The sequence below is a fragment of the Mustela nigripes genome, chromosome 7 (assembly GCF_022355385.1).
Source record: "Mustela nigripes isolate SB6536 chromosome 7, MUSNIG.SB6536, whole genome shotgun sequence".
Taxonomy (NCBI): domain Eukaryota; kingdom Metazoa; phylum Chordata; class Mammalia; order Carnivora; family Mustelidae; genus Mustela; species Mustela nigripes.
In genome coordinates, this window is record NC_081563.1 from 26514211 (window position 1) to 26533149 (window position 18939).

An 18939-nucleotide genomic window follows, 5' to 3' on the forward strand; every position below is an offset into this window, starting at 1 on the left:
AGAATCAGATTAGTATTAGTACCAAACATCATTATTAAAATACCTCCAATTTTTAAACTTAAAAATTATTTTTATTTGGGGCGCCTGGGTGGCTCAGTGGGTTAAGCCTCTGCCTTTGGCTCGGGTCATGATCCCAGGGTCCTGGGATCGAGCCCCGCATTGGGCTCTCTGCTCGGTGGGAAGCCTGCTTCCTCCTCTCTCTCTCTCTGCCTGCCTCTCTGCCTACTTGTGATCTCTCTCTCTCTATGTCAAGTAAATAAATAAAATCTTTAAAAAAAAATTTTTTTTATTTAATGAAAAGTTACCACATACGTCCATTTAATCAGAGACTTCCGCAGCTTAATACCTATTCCTCTTTATTCCCTTGATTTCATCATAATCTAAAATTTCTTTTTAAAAAAATGACTTAATTGCAGCAGAAAGACTATACTTTTTAAGCTAATACCTTATGATTGAACATTAGGTGTTTCCAGTTTTTCAAAATCATAAATAACTGAGATGAGTATACTTGTACAGATATGTTTGCGCACATTATTTATTATAGCTATCAGATAAAATACTTAATATGAAATTACTGGGGGTTGAAAGGAATGTACATTTTAAAGACTTTTAATATATATTGCTAGATTACTCTCCAGATAACAATGACATCCATTTTTTTTCTATTGTAAGTTTTTTCTTCTTCCCTTGAAAAAATTTTTACAGGAAATTGGAAAGGTAGTAGAGACTTTGAAAAGTTACTGTAAGAGCTTCACTATAAAACAACAATCCAGAGGTGCCTGGGTGGTGTCTGACTCTTGGTTTTGGCTCCATTGGTGGTCTCGGGTCCTGAAATTGAACCCTGAGTCAGGCTCTGTGCTCTGTGCTTGGAGTCTGCTTGTCCCTCTCCCTCCCCCTCTACTGTTCCCCACCAACACACACATATGTGAATGCTCTCCCTCTCAAATGAGTAAATAAAATCTTTTAAAAATAGTAATAATCCAGAAGTATGATAGTGGAAAAGGAGAAATGCAGAGGTGATGATGAAAAAAAAAATTCATCTTACTTGATGAGTGACTAGTTATAGGGAGCAAGAGAAAGAGAAGAGCTGAACAGGACTATGTTACGTGGAAGAAACATGGAAGCAGTGTCAGAATTGGGAAAGTCAGGAAGAAGGATTGTTTGAGAGTTGATAAGTTTAATTGAAATTAGATATTAATAGATTATTTGAATAGAAATGTTGTGACTGACATCATGGTCTATGTTTGTGGCCATGATGGCGAAAACCAAAGGTAAATGGTGGCCATCACATTATTTCATATATGCTCATTCATTTATTCATTGATTTGACATTACCTTCCTGACGAATGCCATCATACCCTCTTTTTTTTTTTTTTAAGATTTTATTTATTTATTTGACAGAGAGAGACCACAGTAGACAGAGAGGCAGGCAGAGAGAGAGAGGGAAGCAGGCTCCCTGCTGAGCAGAGAGCCCGACGAGGCACTTGATCCCAGGACCCTGAGATCATGACCTGAGCCGAAGGCAGCGGCCTAACCCACTGAGCCACCCAGGCACCCACCATCATACCCTCTTAATAGGACTCATTTACCTTTGGTTTTTGTATGCATTTGGCCTTATATTTATCTTAATTTTTTTAATGCCAATTTTATTATACTTAAAAGTCTTTCTATAATACAAAACATCTGTTATCTCAGTGAAGCAGTCTATTAAAAAATGAAGAAACCAGAATAATGCTTATTGCTATTAAGATATGTCTGAGGTATATCTCACTAACACTTAAAATTATAATATATAGTTACGTAAAATATAGTAATGTAATTCCCAGAAGACAAATTTTCAGCTTTTAAATTTGTTTTATCACCCACCTTTCTTCACAACAGTTACAAATGCTAATTTTTTGTTTTTAACTTTATAGTATCCATTAAAGAAATAGGCAATGAGTGTTTCTTCACCCAGCATGACCAGGGTGATAAGCTAAAGACATTGGAATTATATTTGAATCTTAATTCTTTTTTTTAAAGATTTTATTAATTTATTTGACAGACAGAGATCACAATTAGGCAGAGAGGCAGGAAGCAGGCTCCCTGCTGAGCAGAGAGCCTGATGTGGGGCTTGATCCCAGGACCCTGGGACCATGACCTGAGCTGAAGGCAGAGGATTTAACCCACAAAGTCACCCAGGTGCCCCTGAATCTTAATTCTTGTTCATATTCTTTATTCAATCTGTTACTCAAAACTTGTCCTATCTTTTTTGGAAACTTCTCTGGGATTCAGGAGAATCTTGGTTCCTATTCTTGTACCTAATCATCTCAATTAAATAGCTCTAATAGTTTCCTAACAGTTTTCTAATAGTTTCCTAACAGGTATGTTTCTTCCTCTCATTTCTAATTACACAAACAGATTTAACCTGCATCAGATCTCATTTTTTTCAAGAAATGTTGCTCAATTACTCAGCCCACTCTCATCTTTCCCTTCATACAATTTCTTTGGCAGTTATAATCAACCTTATTCTTTGGCTTTGTGGTTTTAAGATAATAACTAAAACTATAAAATCCTAAAGTATTCTTCCACTTTATGAGGCTTTTGAGGAACTATATCTCAAATGTTCCCTATAGGTTTTTAGCATTTAGTTCTCTAATTGTTTGATGTGCTGGATACCCTTTTCAACTAGGCACTAACAGCTTTAAGTTGAAAGCTGTTGATGAATTATGTATTTCCTAAAATTCCTAGCACATTTCTAGATACTTGATGGGTACTTAAATAATTTATATTTTTTCCAGTTAATTAACTGTTAAAATCAAAACCTTGCTTTTCAACCTGATGTTGAAAACCTTGTCTGCTTTAGTATGCACAGTGTACTGAAGATAATTTCGTATTTATTTGGTGATTCATTATTATATCTTCTATAGAAGTTCTTATTATACAATACTGTTATAATTCTGTGTGAGGGAAATTGAGTTAAGTCTAGCTAATTGGAGAATTCTTGGGACTTTTAAAATATCAGCTTGCTACCTTTCTTCTGAAACTTTGTCATGGAAGAATATCCAACTGATAAAAACTTCTGAGGGGTTTTCAAGGCAAAGGATGTTTGTGTTTGTTCATTCATTCAACAAGTAGTTATTGAGTGCCTGCTGCATACCAGGTATGTTCTAGTCATGAAATAACTACACAAAGATCCCTGCTCTCATGGAGCTTATATCATAGTGCAAAAACAGAGACAGTCAACATTCCCCCCCCTTGGGTATATCTGTATCTATATTATATATAAACATAAAATTTTGTGTAGATAAACATTGTCTACATATATCTATATACATAATTTTATATAGAAGTGAAAGTGGATATAACTATATTAATTTTGGATATAGATATAATAGATGATGAATTAGGAAGATGCTATGCAGAAAAAAAACACAGCAGGGAAAGAAGATGTTGAGGGACAGAATGGGATTAGGGTTCTGGAAAGGTCTAATGATTGTTATCATTGTATTTCTTGACGTCAGTGAATGTTGTATTCCACATTCTGTATCAGATGTTTCCTGCTCCCCTGCAACCTTGGCTACTGTCATTCTACAAACGTTAACAAAAGTGGAAAAAATTATTATTCTCAGTGCTGATTATCAGATACATATGTATACATGATCACGTTTTTTAAAGAAAAATACCAGCTTTAATGAAATTTATATTCCAGGATGGAGTTGTTAATATGGGAAGACAGAGAGACTAGTAAATGGGATGGGATTAAACTTCCAAATAAATCTTGAAGGGCTTAGAGTATATGTCAACCAGACACAGGCTCTTGGGTTTTTTTAACCCTAAATTCTACATATTTGCTTCTTTTTGAGATATTTTTCCTTCACTTATTGTGGAGTTTACTGTTGGGGGGTGGTGATAAAATGGGAAATAGTTGTATTTCTATTTTTAAAAGAAGGAAATACCTAGTTTTAGTTAAATAATAGTAAATTGATGCTGTTCAGGTTTATCTTTCCTATGCTATCCTCCCTATTCTAAAATACCCTGAAAAATGTCATGATCTTACTCTCAGAATACATTCCACCAGATGGTAGTTGTAGAGTACTTACTCCTTTTTACCCTTTTAGCCAGTATTTTTTCACTTTTTTTTTCTTTTTTTGGTAAGTAGGCATCTCACCCAGCATGGAGCCAAATGGGGGCTTAAACTCATGACCCTTAAACTCATTTCCCAAGACCCAAGCTGGGAAAGAGTTGGACACTTAACCGACTGAGCCACCCAGGTGTCCCTAGCCAGTATTTTTTTTTTTTTTAACAAAACAAGATAAACTAAAATATGCAGTCTTAATAAACTTGGTCTCCAAGCCAAACATAGCCTGGCATTAAGTAAATATTTAATATTAATTAATATTGAATATTTAATATTAATTGTTGTTGAAGTCTAAGACAGATTCTATTTGATAATGTTTTATTGTGACCGAGACTACTGTGGTAATCACCTATCTTAAAGTTTATTGTAATTGACAGATTTGTGATGATCTTCAGACCTTATCATTGTTCCTTGCAGGAGTCCAGTTACTTGCCCTTTTAGTTCCCACTTTGATCTCTTACCTGCTGGATGAAAATTCTTTTGCCTCAGCAAGTACAGTTTCCAAAGATCTTCATGAGTTTGCACTCCAGAATTTAATGCATATTGGACCTCTGTATCCACATGCTTTCAAGACAGTAATGGGAGCGGCTCCTGAGTTGAAAGTACGTTTGGAAACTGCTGTTCGAGCAAGCCAAGCCAGCAAAGCTAAAGCAGCCACCAGGCAGCCAACCCCTGCTGTACATTCTGCACCAACAATTAAGCTAAAAACCAGTTTTTTTTAACTTGATATTCCATTCATTTTTATTTATATTGTCAACTGGCAACTAATTAGTGATCGCCATTGTACCTTTCTGGGCTATAGGTTCTACTTCATTTGTATATGAGTATTGTATGCTTCTAAGTAGGTTAAGTAAAATGATGCTCATGCCATTTTCTGATTTGAAAGGGGTAATTGTTTTTATCATGGGGTAGATGTGCTCTCCTTTTTTTCCCTGTAATATTTCTTTTTTATTAATTTATTTTTTAAATACTGAGCCATAGTCTCTTAAATTTAAGTGCTAAAAACAATTGTATCATGTTGGGCAGCCTATTGGTATTGTCAGGAAAAAATAAGTCAATATTCAACATCTGTCATGAAAAAATTTAATTGAGAAACAAGCAGAATTTAGATTTTGAAGTAAATAATGGAAAATGTTTCATGGTGTATATAATATGAATAAAGTCACACTTTCTTAGCATTTCTCAGAATGTCCTTATCTTTCTGATAGATCTTTTTACTTCCATGTTAGATAACTAAATTATGTCTGTATTTTAGGTGTTAGCTGAATTAAAGCTCTCATTGAAAGATCCATTAAAATGTTTCAAATGTGGAATAATGTTCTCCTTTTTTTTTTTTCATGGCTAAAATTTGGCCTTGGTTATGTTTTATAATTATAGAACAGAGCATTGAGTTCTGACTGTGATGGTTAGTTTCATTCATCAAATATTTATTGAGCACCTACTGTGTATGAAGCATCAAGCTAAGTCCTGCAGGGCATACAAAAATGTATTTGTCATAATTATGATAAGGCCAGTCTTTTGTGAATCGGAATTTAATTTTACCCTATCCAATAGATAATTGATGAGATGAGTGTTTGCCACAGTGTTGAGCAACTCTTAAACACCAGGTTTTACCAGTATACCTGGACTGCAGTATCAATAGAAAGTTACCTTTTGGAATATTCCAGATGCTTACCTGTTTGTCATCTGCTGCCACCGACTCACTCTCACGCCCTCACCAGCTGGCAGCTCCCATCCCCTTGCTCCTTTTCCCAACCAAACATTTGTAGCTGGAGGAGGTTGCCCATAAAATGGTTCTGCCTTTGATAAGCTCTCTTATTTATTGTCTTTTTGGCAAGGCCCGGGTGCAAAGAACCTGTCCACCCTTTCCCCTTTTGGTGGCAGAAGTATAATGGGGGGGAAGACTGGACAAGGGGATTGTCAGTCTTTAAAACTGGGAGAGGTGCTTTCACCTGTTGTCTCACTTTGTATCTACAGGGTTGTTTTTTCATTTCTGAGTTGCTTTGCTGAAGTTACTCTCCTTATTTCAGAGGTGGTTTTTGGGTCACAGTTGTATTGAGATGTAATTCAGACATATATATCACCCATTTAAAATGTACAATTCAGTGGTGTGCTCCCACATCCTGGCATTGGGAGGCCACTTGAGATTAGGCTCCTCCCTGAAGCCTTCCAAGTTTGACCTGGCACCACCTGCCCTCAGGCTCCCCATCCATCTTTCTCATGTTTTCTTTGGGCTTTGAGTTTGTTCAGTTCCAGGTCGTCCAGTTGTAAACAGGGCCTAGCCCCTGGACTCTGAAGCTGAGGAGTTGGCCCCAGGCTCAGGGGCTGTCAGGTCCTTCCCCTTCCCAGATCCGTACCTTGTTTCTGGCTGATGTCGGCTGGTGCAGGTGTAGGGTGTGGGCTGCTGAAATGTTCATAGAGAGGAGAGAGTTGTGGGACGCTGTGGGCTGGTTGACTGGCCTTGTTGTGCTGAAAAATGAGGGGGGGGGGTGCGATGTGAATGTGGGGAGACCCAGAGGAGGAAGGCCCAGGGCTGGGGGCATACATATAGACAGAGCCTCTTTTAGCTGTGCGGGTAGCCCAAATGTCAAAGGAAAGTGGGGGTGGTTAAAACCACAGAAAAAAAAGTTTATTCACAGGGTAGAGCACCATCACTACCATCAATTATGAACATTTCCATTACTCCCGAAAGAAACCTCACGGGGGGCTCAGTGGAGCATCCAAGTCTTGGTTTCAGCTCAGGTCATGATCTCAGCATCGTGAGATAGAGCCACGAGTTGGGAATCCACACTCAGTGGGGAGTGTGCTTGAGATTCTTTCCATCTCCCTCTTTCTCTGCCCTTCCCCCAGCTTGCACACTCTCTCTTTCTAAAATAAATAAATCTAAAAACAAATAAACCTTAAAAAAGAAAGAAAGAAACCTCACACCCTTTAGCAATCACCCCACAATCTTTCCAATTCTCCCAAGCCTTTCACTACCATGGATCTACTTTCTGTTTTCATCAATTCTTCTGTTACAACCATCACATCTAAATGAAATCAGAGAATATGTAGTCTTTTGTAACTGGCTTCTTGACTTACTGGTTTGTTTGTTTTTCTTTTTTTTTTTTCTTTTTTTAAATTTGTTCGGGGTTTTTTTTAGCCTTCAACCTTTATTGGGGGATAAACCTAGTTCTAATGGAAAAAGCCCACCTCTGAAAAAGAGTTGTGGGTATGTAAGCCTGTCTGATGGACATTCATGACTTGTACATTCATGACTTGTACATTCATGGCTCAAAATAAAGACCCTCGGGGCACCTGGGTGGCTCAGTGGGTTAAAGCCTCTGCTTTCGGCTCAGGTCATGGTCCCAGGGTCCTGGGATCAAGCCCCGCATTGGGCTCTCTGCTCAGTAGGGAGCCTGCTTCCCTTCCTCTCTCTGCCTGCCTCTCTGCCTACTTATGATCTGTCAAATAAATAAATAAAATCTTTAAAAAAAAAAAAAAAAATAAAGACCCTCAAACACAAATGAGTCTAAAGCCGTTACAACCCAAAATTGTGTGATTTGTTTACATGTGCTTATCTTAGCTCTTAAAATGTGATCTGTGTAAGAGGAGCTGTACCTTCCTCATGATTCACAGAAGTACATGGTCATTAAAAGGGGGCGCGGCCCCAAAAAATGACAATTTAGAGTATAAGGTTCTCCTCTCCACACTATTCAGTCCACATATATCCAGGAGGAGAATGAAATACAATCAACGCCCAGGTGCCTCTCAGAGAGGCAAATGTGATTTGGAAATTTTTAGCATAATAGATCTCTACTCTAGCTGCACATGAAGCCAGGATGCCCTACATGAGATGCAAAGGGATTCTGCCCACCACAGTCTGCCTCTAGCTCCTGTGCAAGATGCAGCTCCACGGTAGTCTGCATCATGTCACTTAGGGAAACGAGTGCCTCATTGATACCAGTCTATGGCCCTCACTGACTCAGTGGTGGGTTTTGTTTTGTTTTGTTTGTTTGTTTGCTTTACTAAAAACATCTGAAGAGGGGCAAATGGTTGCAACTGCCATCAGGTCACAGCAATTTCAAAAGCTGAAAAGGCTCTCCATCCCCTGGTCCAGTCTTCCCCCTCCATTATACTTCTGCCACCAAAAGGGGAAAGGGTGGACAAGTTCTTTGCACCTGGGCCTTGCCAAAGACAATAAATAAGAGAGCTTGTCAAAGGCAGAACCATTTTATGGGTAACCTCCTCCAGCTGCAAATGTTTAGTTGGGAAAAGGAGCAAGGTATGTGTACAAGAAAGAGGAAGGAGGTCCTGTGTCAAGGGTTTGGTGACCCAACCCCAGATGCCCAGCTTGGTGCCAGCAGACCAGGACCTACCAAACCCACTATTCAGACAGAAATGGAAGTGAAGGCACCAAAAAATTAAAGTCAGTTCTGAAATCCGCACAGTTGACATTTGTTCTTTGTAGTAGTAAGGCCTTGAATGAGAATCATGGAACTTGAGGAACACATTCTTTTCTTCGGGATTTAAAAAATTTTATCATGTACCGGAAGACTACATTCAGTGTGGGTCAAGTCTGGGTCAAATCTAAGAGCATTTGCTAGAACTCAGTTGTTAGGCACACCTAGCACTGGGAGGAAACTTCGTCTAAGCAGAGTGGCTGGTGGGCAGGCCAGAGGCCTCTCCTTCATTGGTCCCCAAGCTGAAAGTCCTGTCCCCAGTGGTGTCTTCTACCTCTACCATTCAGATCAGCAGCTCACCTCATGCTAGCAGGGGACACACTGGATCCTGACATCCTCCTCTCCTGCTGGACAGCCAGCAGTACAAAAACAGGTGTGGATAGAAAATGTCTTCATCCGAAGTCATTGGGTATCTGAACATGAGGAGAAATTAAAGATGTCCCACAAGATTTCCAATGAGCTCATTCATTACCGAGCCTCCGATGATATAGTTGAGTCCAAGGATAACCATGATAAATAACAGGCCTTAACTTGTGTTTCAAACCAAAATGATACAATCATGTCTCTGTTCAGCTGGGCCCAGACATAAAGTACTGACACGATCAGAGGAATCATCAGCAACTGCATGTTCATGGCTAAGCTGGTCTTCATGATGCAATTCCAGTTAAAGAGGAGCATGAGTAAATTGGTGGCTGACCTATCAAAAGCTCCTGTTTCAAGTCCTGTAAAATTCTGATACAAGAAAGAGGGCACCTGGGTGGCTCAGTTGGTTAAGCAATTGCCTTCGGCTTAGGTCATGATCATGGAGTCCCAGCAACGAGTCCTGCGTGTGGCTCCCTGCTCCGCAGGAAGTCTGCTTCTCCCTCTCGCCCGCTCCCCTCTCGTGCTTTCTCTCTCTCTCTCTCTTTCAAAGATTTTATTTATTTATTTGAGAGAGAGAGAGAGAAACTGACCAAATAAATCTAATTCCTAGACAAACAGGGAAATACAAGGTGGCAGCGATTGCCCTTCAAATCTGAAAGTGATAGAGGAAGGCTTCAGGCTAGAGGAAGAAGGAGGCGGGCTGATGAGACAAGGTTTGCCAACAAGGGCACCGGGACAGTGGTGACCAACCAACAGGGCACGATGGCCAGGATGCTCCTGAAGCAGTCCCTTATGTGGGACATCTTCACCTTTTTCGGTGGCTGGGATGTGCACAGCCGCCCAACTCCCCATCCCTGGCCTCTCACCACATGGTACCTCTGTGAGTGAAAGGTATGGAGGAGGAGGCTGCCCAAGCTCAGGAGAAGAAGGCGGAGATCCCCGGATGTGCGCCACCATGGACTTAAAATGTTTTTAATCTTCATCCATGTGGTAACACACATCAGTACTTCCTCCCTTTCTGTGGCTGGATACTACTCCACTGTATGTGTACCGCATTTTGTTTATCCATTCTCCAGTGGATGGACACTTGGGTTGCTTCCGCCTTTTGCCTATTAGGAATAATCCTGCTGTGAACACCTGTGTGCAGGTTTTGGGTGGACATATGTTTTCATTTCTCTTAGGTATACACCTAGGAGTGGAATTGCTCACTCAATGATAACTAACTCTTCAGCTTTCTAAAGAATTGCCAGATTGTTCTTCAATTGCTTATTTCTTGTGTTTTTGCACAGTAAACCCCTTTTCACTCACCTATGTATGAGGTATAAAGTTTATTTCTGCCTTGGCTACTTCCTGCCATTCCAGACTTCTCCCATCATTTCCCACCTTGAGATAGACTGCATCACGCATTAGCAATGATTCTCTTTTGTTTTCCTCCCTCTCTCCCCAGCACCTACCCCCTCCCTTCTTCCTTCCTCCCTTCATTCCCTCTCCCCAGAACTACTCTGTACTTGCTCTAAACTCTTCTGAGCCACTGACAACCCACCTTCTAGTTTTCTATGATAATATTTATAAAAGAAACTCTGTTTGAAGAATTATATTTATGAATTTGGTTCACTGCCCAATCCTTGAGATTCTTCTCAACCCAAATAATCATACTTAATTGGTTCTAAATATCCAGTATCAGGAAACTAAAAGGAATAGCATCATGATAGCTAATGGATTCTTTCTGAAGCTTAATCTGAACAGTTTTAACATTAAATAAAGTATTTTCTATTTAATTTCCAGGTTCTTGTTAATACTGTCCATTTGAATTCTGAATTCAATTAGAGAAAACTTAATGGAAGTCAGGTTTCTCTTTTCCAAATAGATTCTCCTATCAACTAGGGATAGAACTTCAGAAAACCTAACCTTTTGGGGGCTTCAGTTCCCTCATCTATAAATTAGAGGAAGACTTGCTAGGTATTCTGTGATCTTCTGCAAATCTAAAAAGTACATGACTGTGGAATAATCCTCCTTATTTTTATCAAGAGAGTGAGTCATTGGCCAGGCCTATAGTATTAAGATATTATTTAGTCTAATTAATAGTTTCTACATGTGTATAAAATAGCTATCCTAGTAGGACAGCATAAAATACACTAAATCCAGAGAGCCGTTAAAATACAGCAGATTATCATGGTCAAGAAGAGCTGCCCTTTCTACTGTGTACCAGGCACTGTGCTAGACACTTTATATCCATTCCTACTTTTCATTCAAACAATGCTGACTGAGGTCTGCAATTAGCCCAATTTTTGAAACACATTTAATTATATGAATCACTATGCCTCACATTTTCTTCATTCTTTTTTTTTTTTAAAGATTTTATTATTTATTTGACAGAGAGAGATCACAAGTAGGCAGAGAGGCAGGCAGAGAGAGAGAGAGGAGGAAGCAGGCTCCCTGCCGAGCAGAGAGCCCAACGCGGGACTCGATCCCAGGACCCTGAGATCATGACCCGAGCCGAAGGCAGCGGCTCAACCCACTGAGCCACCCAGGCGCCCCACATTTTCTTCATTCTTAATTGGAATTTTTAGATTGTTGCCAGAAGTGGCTAGAGTACAGCTATAAATAAAATTCTTGCCTTAATGTTTTTCATCACATGGATTATTATAAAACCTAATTTCATCATTACAAACTACTTCTAAATTCATAATAATAATTATGAAATATAATTAAATAATTATGAAATTATTCTTTATGGGCTTCACAAAATTTTACTTAAAACTTCCTGTCTTAATCATAATTTCTTAATCATAAGAAAAATTATCCTGAGCTAAGTTTTTGGCACTGTTGCTAAACAAATACATGAGAACCATGCATGCATAAATGACCAGTATAACTCTTTTTTCTTTACTTTCAGGAGAATTTTTCACAGTTTTCATCCCGTATCCACAATTCTCAATCTCTTTTTGCCATTGGAGTGCATGGGTTTCCATTTCAGATATTGTTTCTCTCAAACACTTATACCCAGTTTGCTCTTTGCCCCCTTGACTTTCAATGTAAGTCAAAAGAATCCATGAAAATTTAAGTAAATTTGTTTGGCTTTTCCAGCTTGTAGTTTTGATTGTTCATTCTTTCTTTAAATCTCTTCCTTCATTCCAACTTATTTCCATTTATATAGGAAAATACCTCTCTTATTTGTGACACAACAACAACAACAAAAAGGCATGACTGTAATCTTATCCAATGAACATAAATGTAGAGTTAGAGGAGGAAGGAAAATCATTTTATACATCATTAAAAATCAATTTTAATTATAAAATTTGCATTTATTAAATTTTTGGGGAAATTATCACAATTCACTACACAGACCAAATTACTGTTGATATTTTAGTCCAGTTCCTTCCACATTTGCAATCATCCTAAGGTAGAATGTTGTATCTGCTTCTGCCCACTTATTTTATAAGCATTTTCCTATAGAATTGCTCTAATAATACTATGGGATAGATTTAATAACCATCATTTTTTATCACTACTTAATGTGGATGTACCACTATTGACTTAGCCATTACACTTTGCAGGGCGTACTTGGTTTCTAGCGCTTAAACATTTTCATAAATAATGCTGCATTGACTTTTAAAAAATGAAACTTTGTAGATTATTTCCTTGGGACAGATTTCTTTTCAAAGGGGTTATAAAAATATGACACATTTTAAATTTTAAGACACATGGCCGAATTTTAGAAAGTGATGCTTTTTGAACTGACAGATGTGAAAATGAAACTGGGTCATTGTTTTCCAAATTCCAAGAAAATACTTGAGAATGTCATTAAATCACAAATATTTGGGTATACCTAAGCATTTTTTTATAAACGTCATTCTAGCTGACTGTACATCATTATGAAGCTAGCTTAAATCATCATGAGGCTTAATGGAATTTGGCTGCTTTTAGTAAAAATACACTAGTTAAAACAAGGAAGGTGACAGTACTACTCTATGCATTGAACAACCCAGTCTGTATGTGTGAGGTCAGGGCTGAGGGCTGGACGATTAGCTTCAGGTGCCACATACCAAGAATAATGATAGACTGGTGTGTGTCCAAGCCAGGGAATAAAGAGGAACTGAGAATCAAGAAGGGCAGGCAGCCTGGTCATTCCTCTTCAGATGGGTAGAACAGATAACTGATTGCACCAATAGGTCAATGTCTCAAGTGAGTGGTCTGCAATCAAATGTAAAATGAGAATTTCCCAAGAGAGCTGTTAAAAATGATTGCCTGATGATAGTGCATTCCTTGACGCTGGACAAGGAAAACTTGAATTCTTCTTTGTCAAAGAGTTGGTGGTAAGATAGTCCAATGCTGTCTCATTCATTGGACATTTATATATGAAACACCTATATGCCAGACACTGGGAATAAAAAAATAAACAGCCAAGCAAAGAATCTGCCATGATATATTTGCACCTTACCTGAGGAGAGATAAGAAATAGTCACAGGTTGTGATAAGTAGTTGGAGGGAATTTATGAAGTATGGTTTGATAAAGAATAGGCAGGGAATTCTTCCTTTTTTAAGTTTTTAAATATTTAATTAAGTAATCTCTATACCCCATGTGAAACTTGAGCTCAGAACCTTAAAATCAAGAGTCACATGCCCTTCTGACCAAACTAGCTAGGTGCGCCAAGGCAGGGATTTATTCCTCCATAAGATAGATCTACAGACTCCCATCTGCTCTTCACACCTGAAATGTGACTACCTACCACTGGTTGTCTCAGAGATTCCTCAAACTCAATTAATTTAAAATCGGATTCTTCACCTCTATATTTTATTTTATTATTTTTAAAAGATTTTATTTATTTGACAGACAGAGATCACAAGTAGGCAGAGAGGCAGGCAGAGAGAGGGGGGGAGGCAGGCTCCCTGCTGAGCAGAGAGCCCGATGCAGGACTTGATCCCAGGACCCTGGGATCATGACTTGAACCAAAGGCAGAGGCTTTAACCCACTGAGCCACCCAGGCGTCCCCCTTTACCTCTTTATCTACAAACTAACTTTTCAGCACTCATGATCATCCCAAGATTGTGGGATAGAGACCTGCTCTGAGCCACACATCAGGCTCCATGCTCAGCATGGAGTCTGCTTGTCTTTCTCCCTCTATTCCTCCCCTGGTCATTCTCTCTCTCAAACAAATAAAATCCTTTAACAACAACAAAAAAAGAATGTTAGTACTTACTTACCTCCAAAATGCATTTTTTTAAGTAAATGCTCAATAAGTACTAGGTACAAAAGTAATAAGTGTTATTACTTCTTTCAAATGCACTATGGACTTTTCTTCCGCAGGTGTTTGAATTTTGCTTAAAAAGCTCCATTTCACCTTCTGTTAACTAATTTATACTCCTGTTTTAAGCTGGTGCATTCTCATAAAAATGTTGCAGCATTAATTTGGTTATTGCCATATCCTAAAAACGGTATTATTTGAATTATTTAAGTGATCTTTTTCTCCTGTAAAAAAAAAAATGTGTGTATTGGTCCTTTAAGCCTGAATATAATTAGCTTACCCGTTATAATGTTACACATTATGATTTCATGTGAAAGTGTATATGAGCTGGGTCAGACCACTCCTCCCCTTGTTACTTCATGTCCTGCAGCTGGGGGGAAATCTGGGAAAGGAGATAACATAGATAATGGTAGAATTTTCCATTACAGCGAACAACAGCAAGTGCTAAAATTAATGTGTACTGAACACAGTGTCATACTGAGGACGTGTAGGGACGAGGGAGAGATATACTACATGCAAAACACATCAGATCTTGTTTGGAAAAAGTTAAGAAAATAAGGGGTCTCCAAAACCTAAACCAAAAATGTATTGGACCTCTGTAACCTCATTCATCTTTCTTGTTTTTCTGGCACAATGCCCAGATTTTTCCCTGTCACGTCTGAAAAAAAATAATGTACCACGTTTGAATTCTTTTGAGAACTGACTTAGTTTATATTTCAGGGCAATCAGCTAGGAGTTTTGGGAGGGGGGAGATGCTGTTCTAAGCAATTCAAGTTTACACGAAAACTGGATGTCTTCTTCTTTTTTTTCCTTTTTTTTTTTTTTTTTTTTTTTTTGAGAGAGAGAGTGAGAGCGAGCACAGGCAGACAGAATGGCAGGCAGAGACAGAGGGAGAAGCAGGCTCCCTGCGGAGCAAGGAGCCTGATGTGGGACTCGATCCCAGGACGCTGGGATCATGACCTGAGCCCAAGGCAGCTGCTTAACCAACTGAGCCACCCAGGCGTCCCTGGATGTCTTCTTCTGAGCAAAGGCTCCACCTAGAAACCAGTACATCTCTCTTGCATGCTTGGCAGGAAAAGTGAACTTATAAGAATGTTCTCTCCCTACAACGGTTATTTTTATGCAAAGAAGATACATGAATTGTTTGAAATTCCATTTCTGCCTTAGAATTGGGGGCACCATAGTTATTAAAGAAAAGATTGGAGGAACTCAAGAACCCGTAGAGGAGAGCGTCCATTCACTGGAAATGTTACAAGAGAAAAGGGTAGAGAGGAAAGGGATGGAGTTGATGGGGAGAAAGAAAAAGCACGTGTTCAAAAACCCGCTGATTGTCGCTGAGAGAAATAGAGCCTTAAGTTGGTCACCATCAATATTCTAAGGTAAGTCTTGCTACAGCTTGCCTAGCTGTATTATCATTTTAGCCTCCCGCAGTGTTTGCTATGTAGCTAGTGAAGGCAATCCTGATTTTAGATTTTAAGTATCTCTTCCTCCATGTATCAGTCACTACAAAATTAAAATTAATTTTAATTTTAAAATGAAATATTGGGACACCCGGGTGGCTCAGTTGGTTAAGCGGCTGCCTTCGGCTCGCGTCCTGGGATCGAGTCCCACATCGGGCTCCTTGCTCAGCAGGGAGCCTGCTTCTCCCTCTGCCTCTCCCTGCCACTCTGTCTGCCTGTGCTCACTCTCTCTGACTAAATAAATAAATAAATAAATAAAACGAAATCTTATCTAATAGTTGATTTGGTGAAAATGTGTTAAATAAAAGGAAATTTCATTTTGTTTGTTTGTTTGTTTATTTATTTAAGGTTTTACTTATTGATTTGTCAGAGTCCATGCAGGACTCCATCGCAGGACCCTGGGATCATGATCTGAGCCAAAGGCAGATGCTAAGGGACTGAGCCATCCCACTGTCCCAGAAACTTTATTTTAAAATGAAAATTAGGCAACTCTCTAATTTCAACCACACTCTTCCAAAAGTAAATAATAGTAGTAATAATAAATAACAATAGAGGTGATTTTCCCATCCCATCATGTGACTGTGGTGTAGATTTAATTCTCGGACCCCAAGAACATTGTCACATAATGGAATTCTTTCACGTCTCAACTTGTTATTGGCTGTTTTCCCAACCACCCTTCAGATCTAGGAAGGAAGTTTGGAGGCTGAGGAAAGGTAGAAGCAGGGGAGGCAGCAAGAAGTGAGGGCAATCAGGGGGTGGGCAGAGAGTACAGAGGCTGATAAACAGTGGGTTACTGCATATATCTGTTCCCCAAAGTTCTCTTCATGCCCGCGGAGGCCTAGCTTCACTCAGGCCTTCCATTCTCTGGTCTCTGCCCAGAATTCCGAAAAGAGCTATGAAGTTCAATTTGAAAACTTTTCTTGGAGCAGTTAAAAAGTCAAAGACTCCAATCACTGGTCATTTTGGGGAAGTTTTTTTTTTTTTCAATTAAAAAAAAATTTTAAAGTAAACTCTACACCCTACAGGCTAGAACTCAAGACTCCTGAGATCACGAGTCTGAAGAGTCCCATGTTCTACCACTGAGCCAGCCAGGGAACCTGAGACAGGGGTTTTGTTTTGTTTTGTTTTGTTTTGTTTATTTATTTTTAAAGATTTTATTATTAATTTGACAGAGAGAGATACAACAAGAATAGGAACATGAGCAAAGGAACTGGGAGAGGGAGAAGCAGGTTTCCGGCCAAGTAGGGAGCCCGATGCAGGGCTGGATCCCAGGACCCGGGGATCATGACCTGAGCAGAAGGCAGACGCCCAATGACTGAGCCACCCAGGCACCCCTGTTTTGTTTTGTTTAAAGAGCCACTCATTTTAATGAAAAATACAAAAAAAAAAAAAAAAAAAAAGGAAGGGGAGAGAGAGAGCGAGAATGAGAGAGAGAGAGAGAGAGAGAAAGCAGATAAAGAAGCCAAAAAAGAGCAGAGAAGCCAACAAAGAGCAAATGCTCCAATTACCTAAATAATTGTTTAGCCTTTCACTATTTTTCACTTTAAACTGGTTATACCTACACATAAAACATTTAGACAGCTGCTCTCTGTGCTTGGAAAGGAAACTTTATTTTTTTGTGTCACACGTTTTATAATTATAAAATGAAATGATCGGGAAATCAGCAACACCTTAAAGTCTGAAGCTTAATGGCAAGGCATAGACATTAATTTTTTAAATATTATTTTAACTATGCTGAATTAAAGTTCTAAAGAGGGGATAGGGATGAGAAAGAAAAAATAATTACTGAGCCCCCAATATTTATGATTCTTTTATGTTATTCAGTTAGTCTTGTGAACTCTGTTATAATAATAGCTATCATTATTTTGTTTATGTTGTATGTCACGCACTATGCTAAGGGACTTAACATTTTTCCCTCATCTGATCTTTTTTTTTTTTTTAAAGATTTTATTTATTTGAAAGAGAGAACACACGCACGCACGCGCGCATTTGCATGTGCAGTGGGGAAGGGTAGAGGGAGAAGCAGACTCCTCATTGAGGAGGGAGCCTGATGGTGGGGTCTGGATCCCAGGACCCAAGGGTCATGACCTGAGCCAAAGGCAGATACTTAATGGACTGAGCCACCTCTCTCATCTAATCTTCATGGTAACTTTATTAAGTAAACATTGTTCTCATAGTAAAAATGACAGAATTAGGACTAAAAAATGTTAAGCTGTCTGTCCAAGATTCCTAGATTTGGATAATTGTAGAGTGAGGAATAAAATTGAGGCTCTTCTTTCTCAAGATTGCTGTGGCTATTTGGGGTCTTTTATTGTTCTATACAAATTTTAGGATTGTTTGTTCTATTTCTGTGAAAAGTGCCTCTAGAATTTTGATAGCAATTGCATTGAATCTGTGGATTGCTTTGGGTAGTATGGACATTTAACGATATCAATTCTTCCAAACCCTAAGCACCGAATAGCCTTCCATTTATTTATGTTTGCTTCAGTTTCTTAATATCTTATGTTTTTCAGTATACAGGTCTTTCACCTCATTGGTCAAATTTATTCCTAGGTATTTTATTCTTTTTGATGCAATTGTAACTGGGATTGTTTTAATTATTTCTCTTTCTGATAGTTCGTAATTAACATACACAAATGGGACGTATTTTTGCGTATTGATTTTGTATCCTGCAACTTTACTGGATCCATTTATTAGTTCTAATTTTTTTTTTGATGGAGTATTTAGGGTTTTATATATATATATATATATATATATATATATATATATATATATATGTAAAATGTCATGAAGTCTGCAAATAGTGAGAGTTTTACCTTTCTGATTTGGATGCCTTTTATATCTTTCTTGCCTAAAAGTTCTGTTTAGGATTTCCAGTACTATGTTGAATAAAACTGGTGAGAGTAGGCCTCCGCGTCTTTCTCCTGATCTTACAGGAAAAGCTTTCAGTTTTTCACCATTAAGTGTAATGTTAGCTGTTGTCACATCGTAGATGGCCTTTATTATGTTGAGGTGCATTCCCTCTATATCTGCCTTTTTGAGTGTTGTTGTTTTTTTAATCATACATGGATGTTGAATTTTGTCAAATTTTGTCAACATGGTGTATCACATTTATTGATTTACAGATGTTGAACTACTCTTGAATCCCTGGAATAAATTTCACATAACCATGGTGTGTGATCCTTTTAATGTATTGTTAAATTAGGTTTGCTAATATTTTGTCAATGATTTTTTGCATCTGTGTTCATCAGGGATATTGGCCTATAATTTTTTTTTTTTTTTTTTTTTTTTTTTTTTTTTTTTTTTTT

General features: G+C 38.5%; 1 protein-coding gene and 1 pseudogene across 3 annotated transcripts in view; one reads left to right on the forward strand and one right to left on the reverse strand.

Annotated features, from left to right (window-relative positions):
* HEATR5B (HEAT repeat containing 5B) overlaps window positions 1-5436 on the forward strand; it is a 105353-nt gene extending 99917 nt beyond the window's left edge. For all 3 annotated transcript variants that reach the window (XM_059405416.1, XM_059405418.1, XM_059405417.1), the window contains one exon: window positions 4538-5436. In XM_059405416.1, the coding sequence (XP_059261399.1) occupies window positions 4538-4842 (305 nt within the window). In that variant the 3' untranslated portion in view covers window positions 4843-5436. The remainder of the gene's footprint in view (window positions 1-4537) is intronic.
* A 3353-nt stretch (window positions 5437-8789) lies between these two features.
* On the reverse strand, window positions 8790-9882 carry LOC132022311 (derlin-1-like; annotated as a pseudogene).
* Between the last annotated feature and the right edge of the window lie 9057 nt (window positions 9883-18939).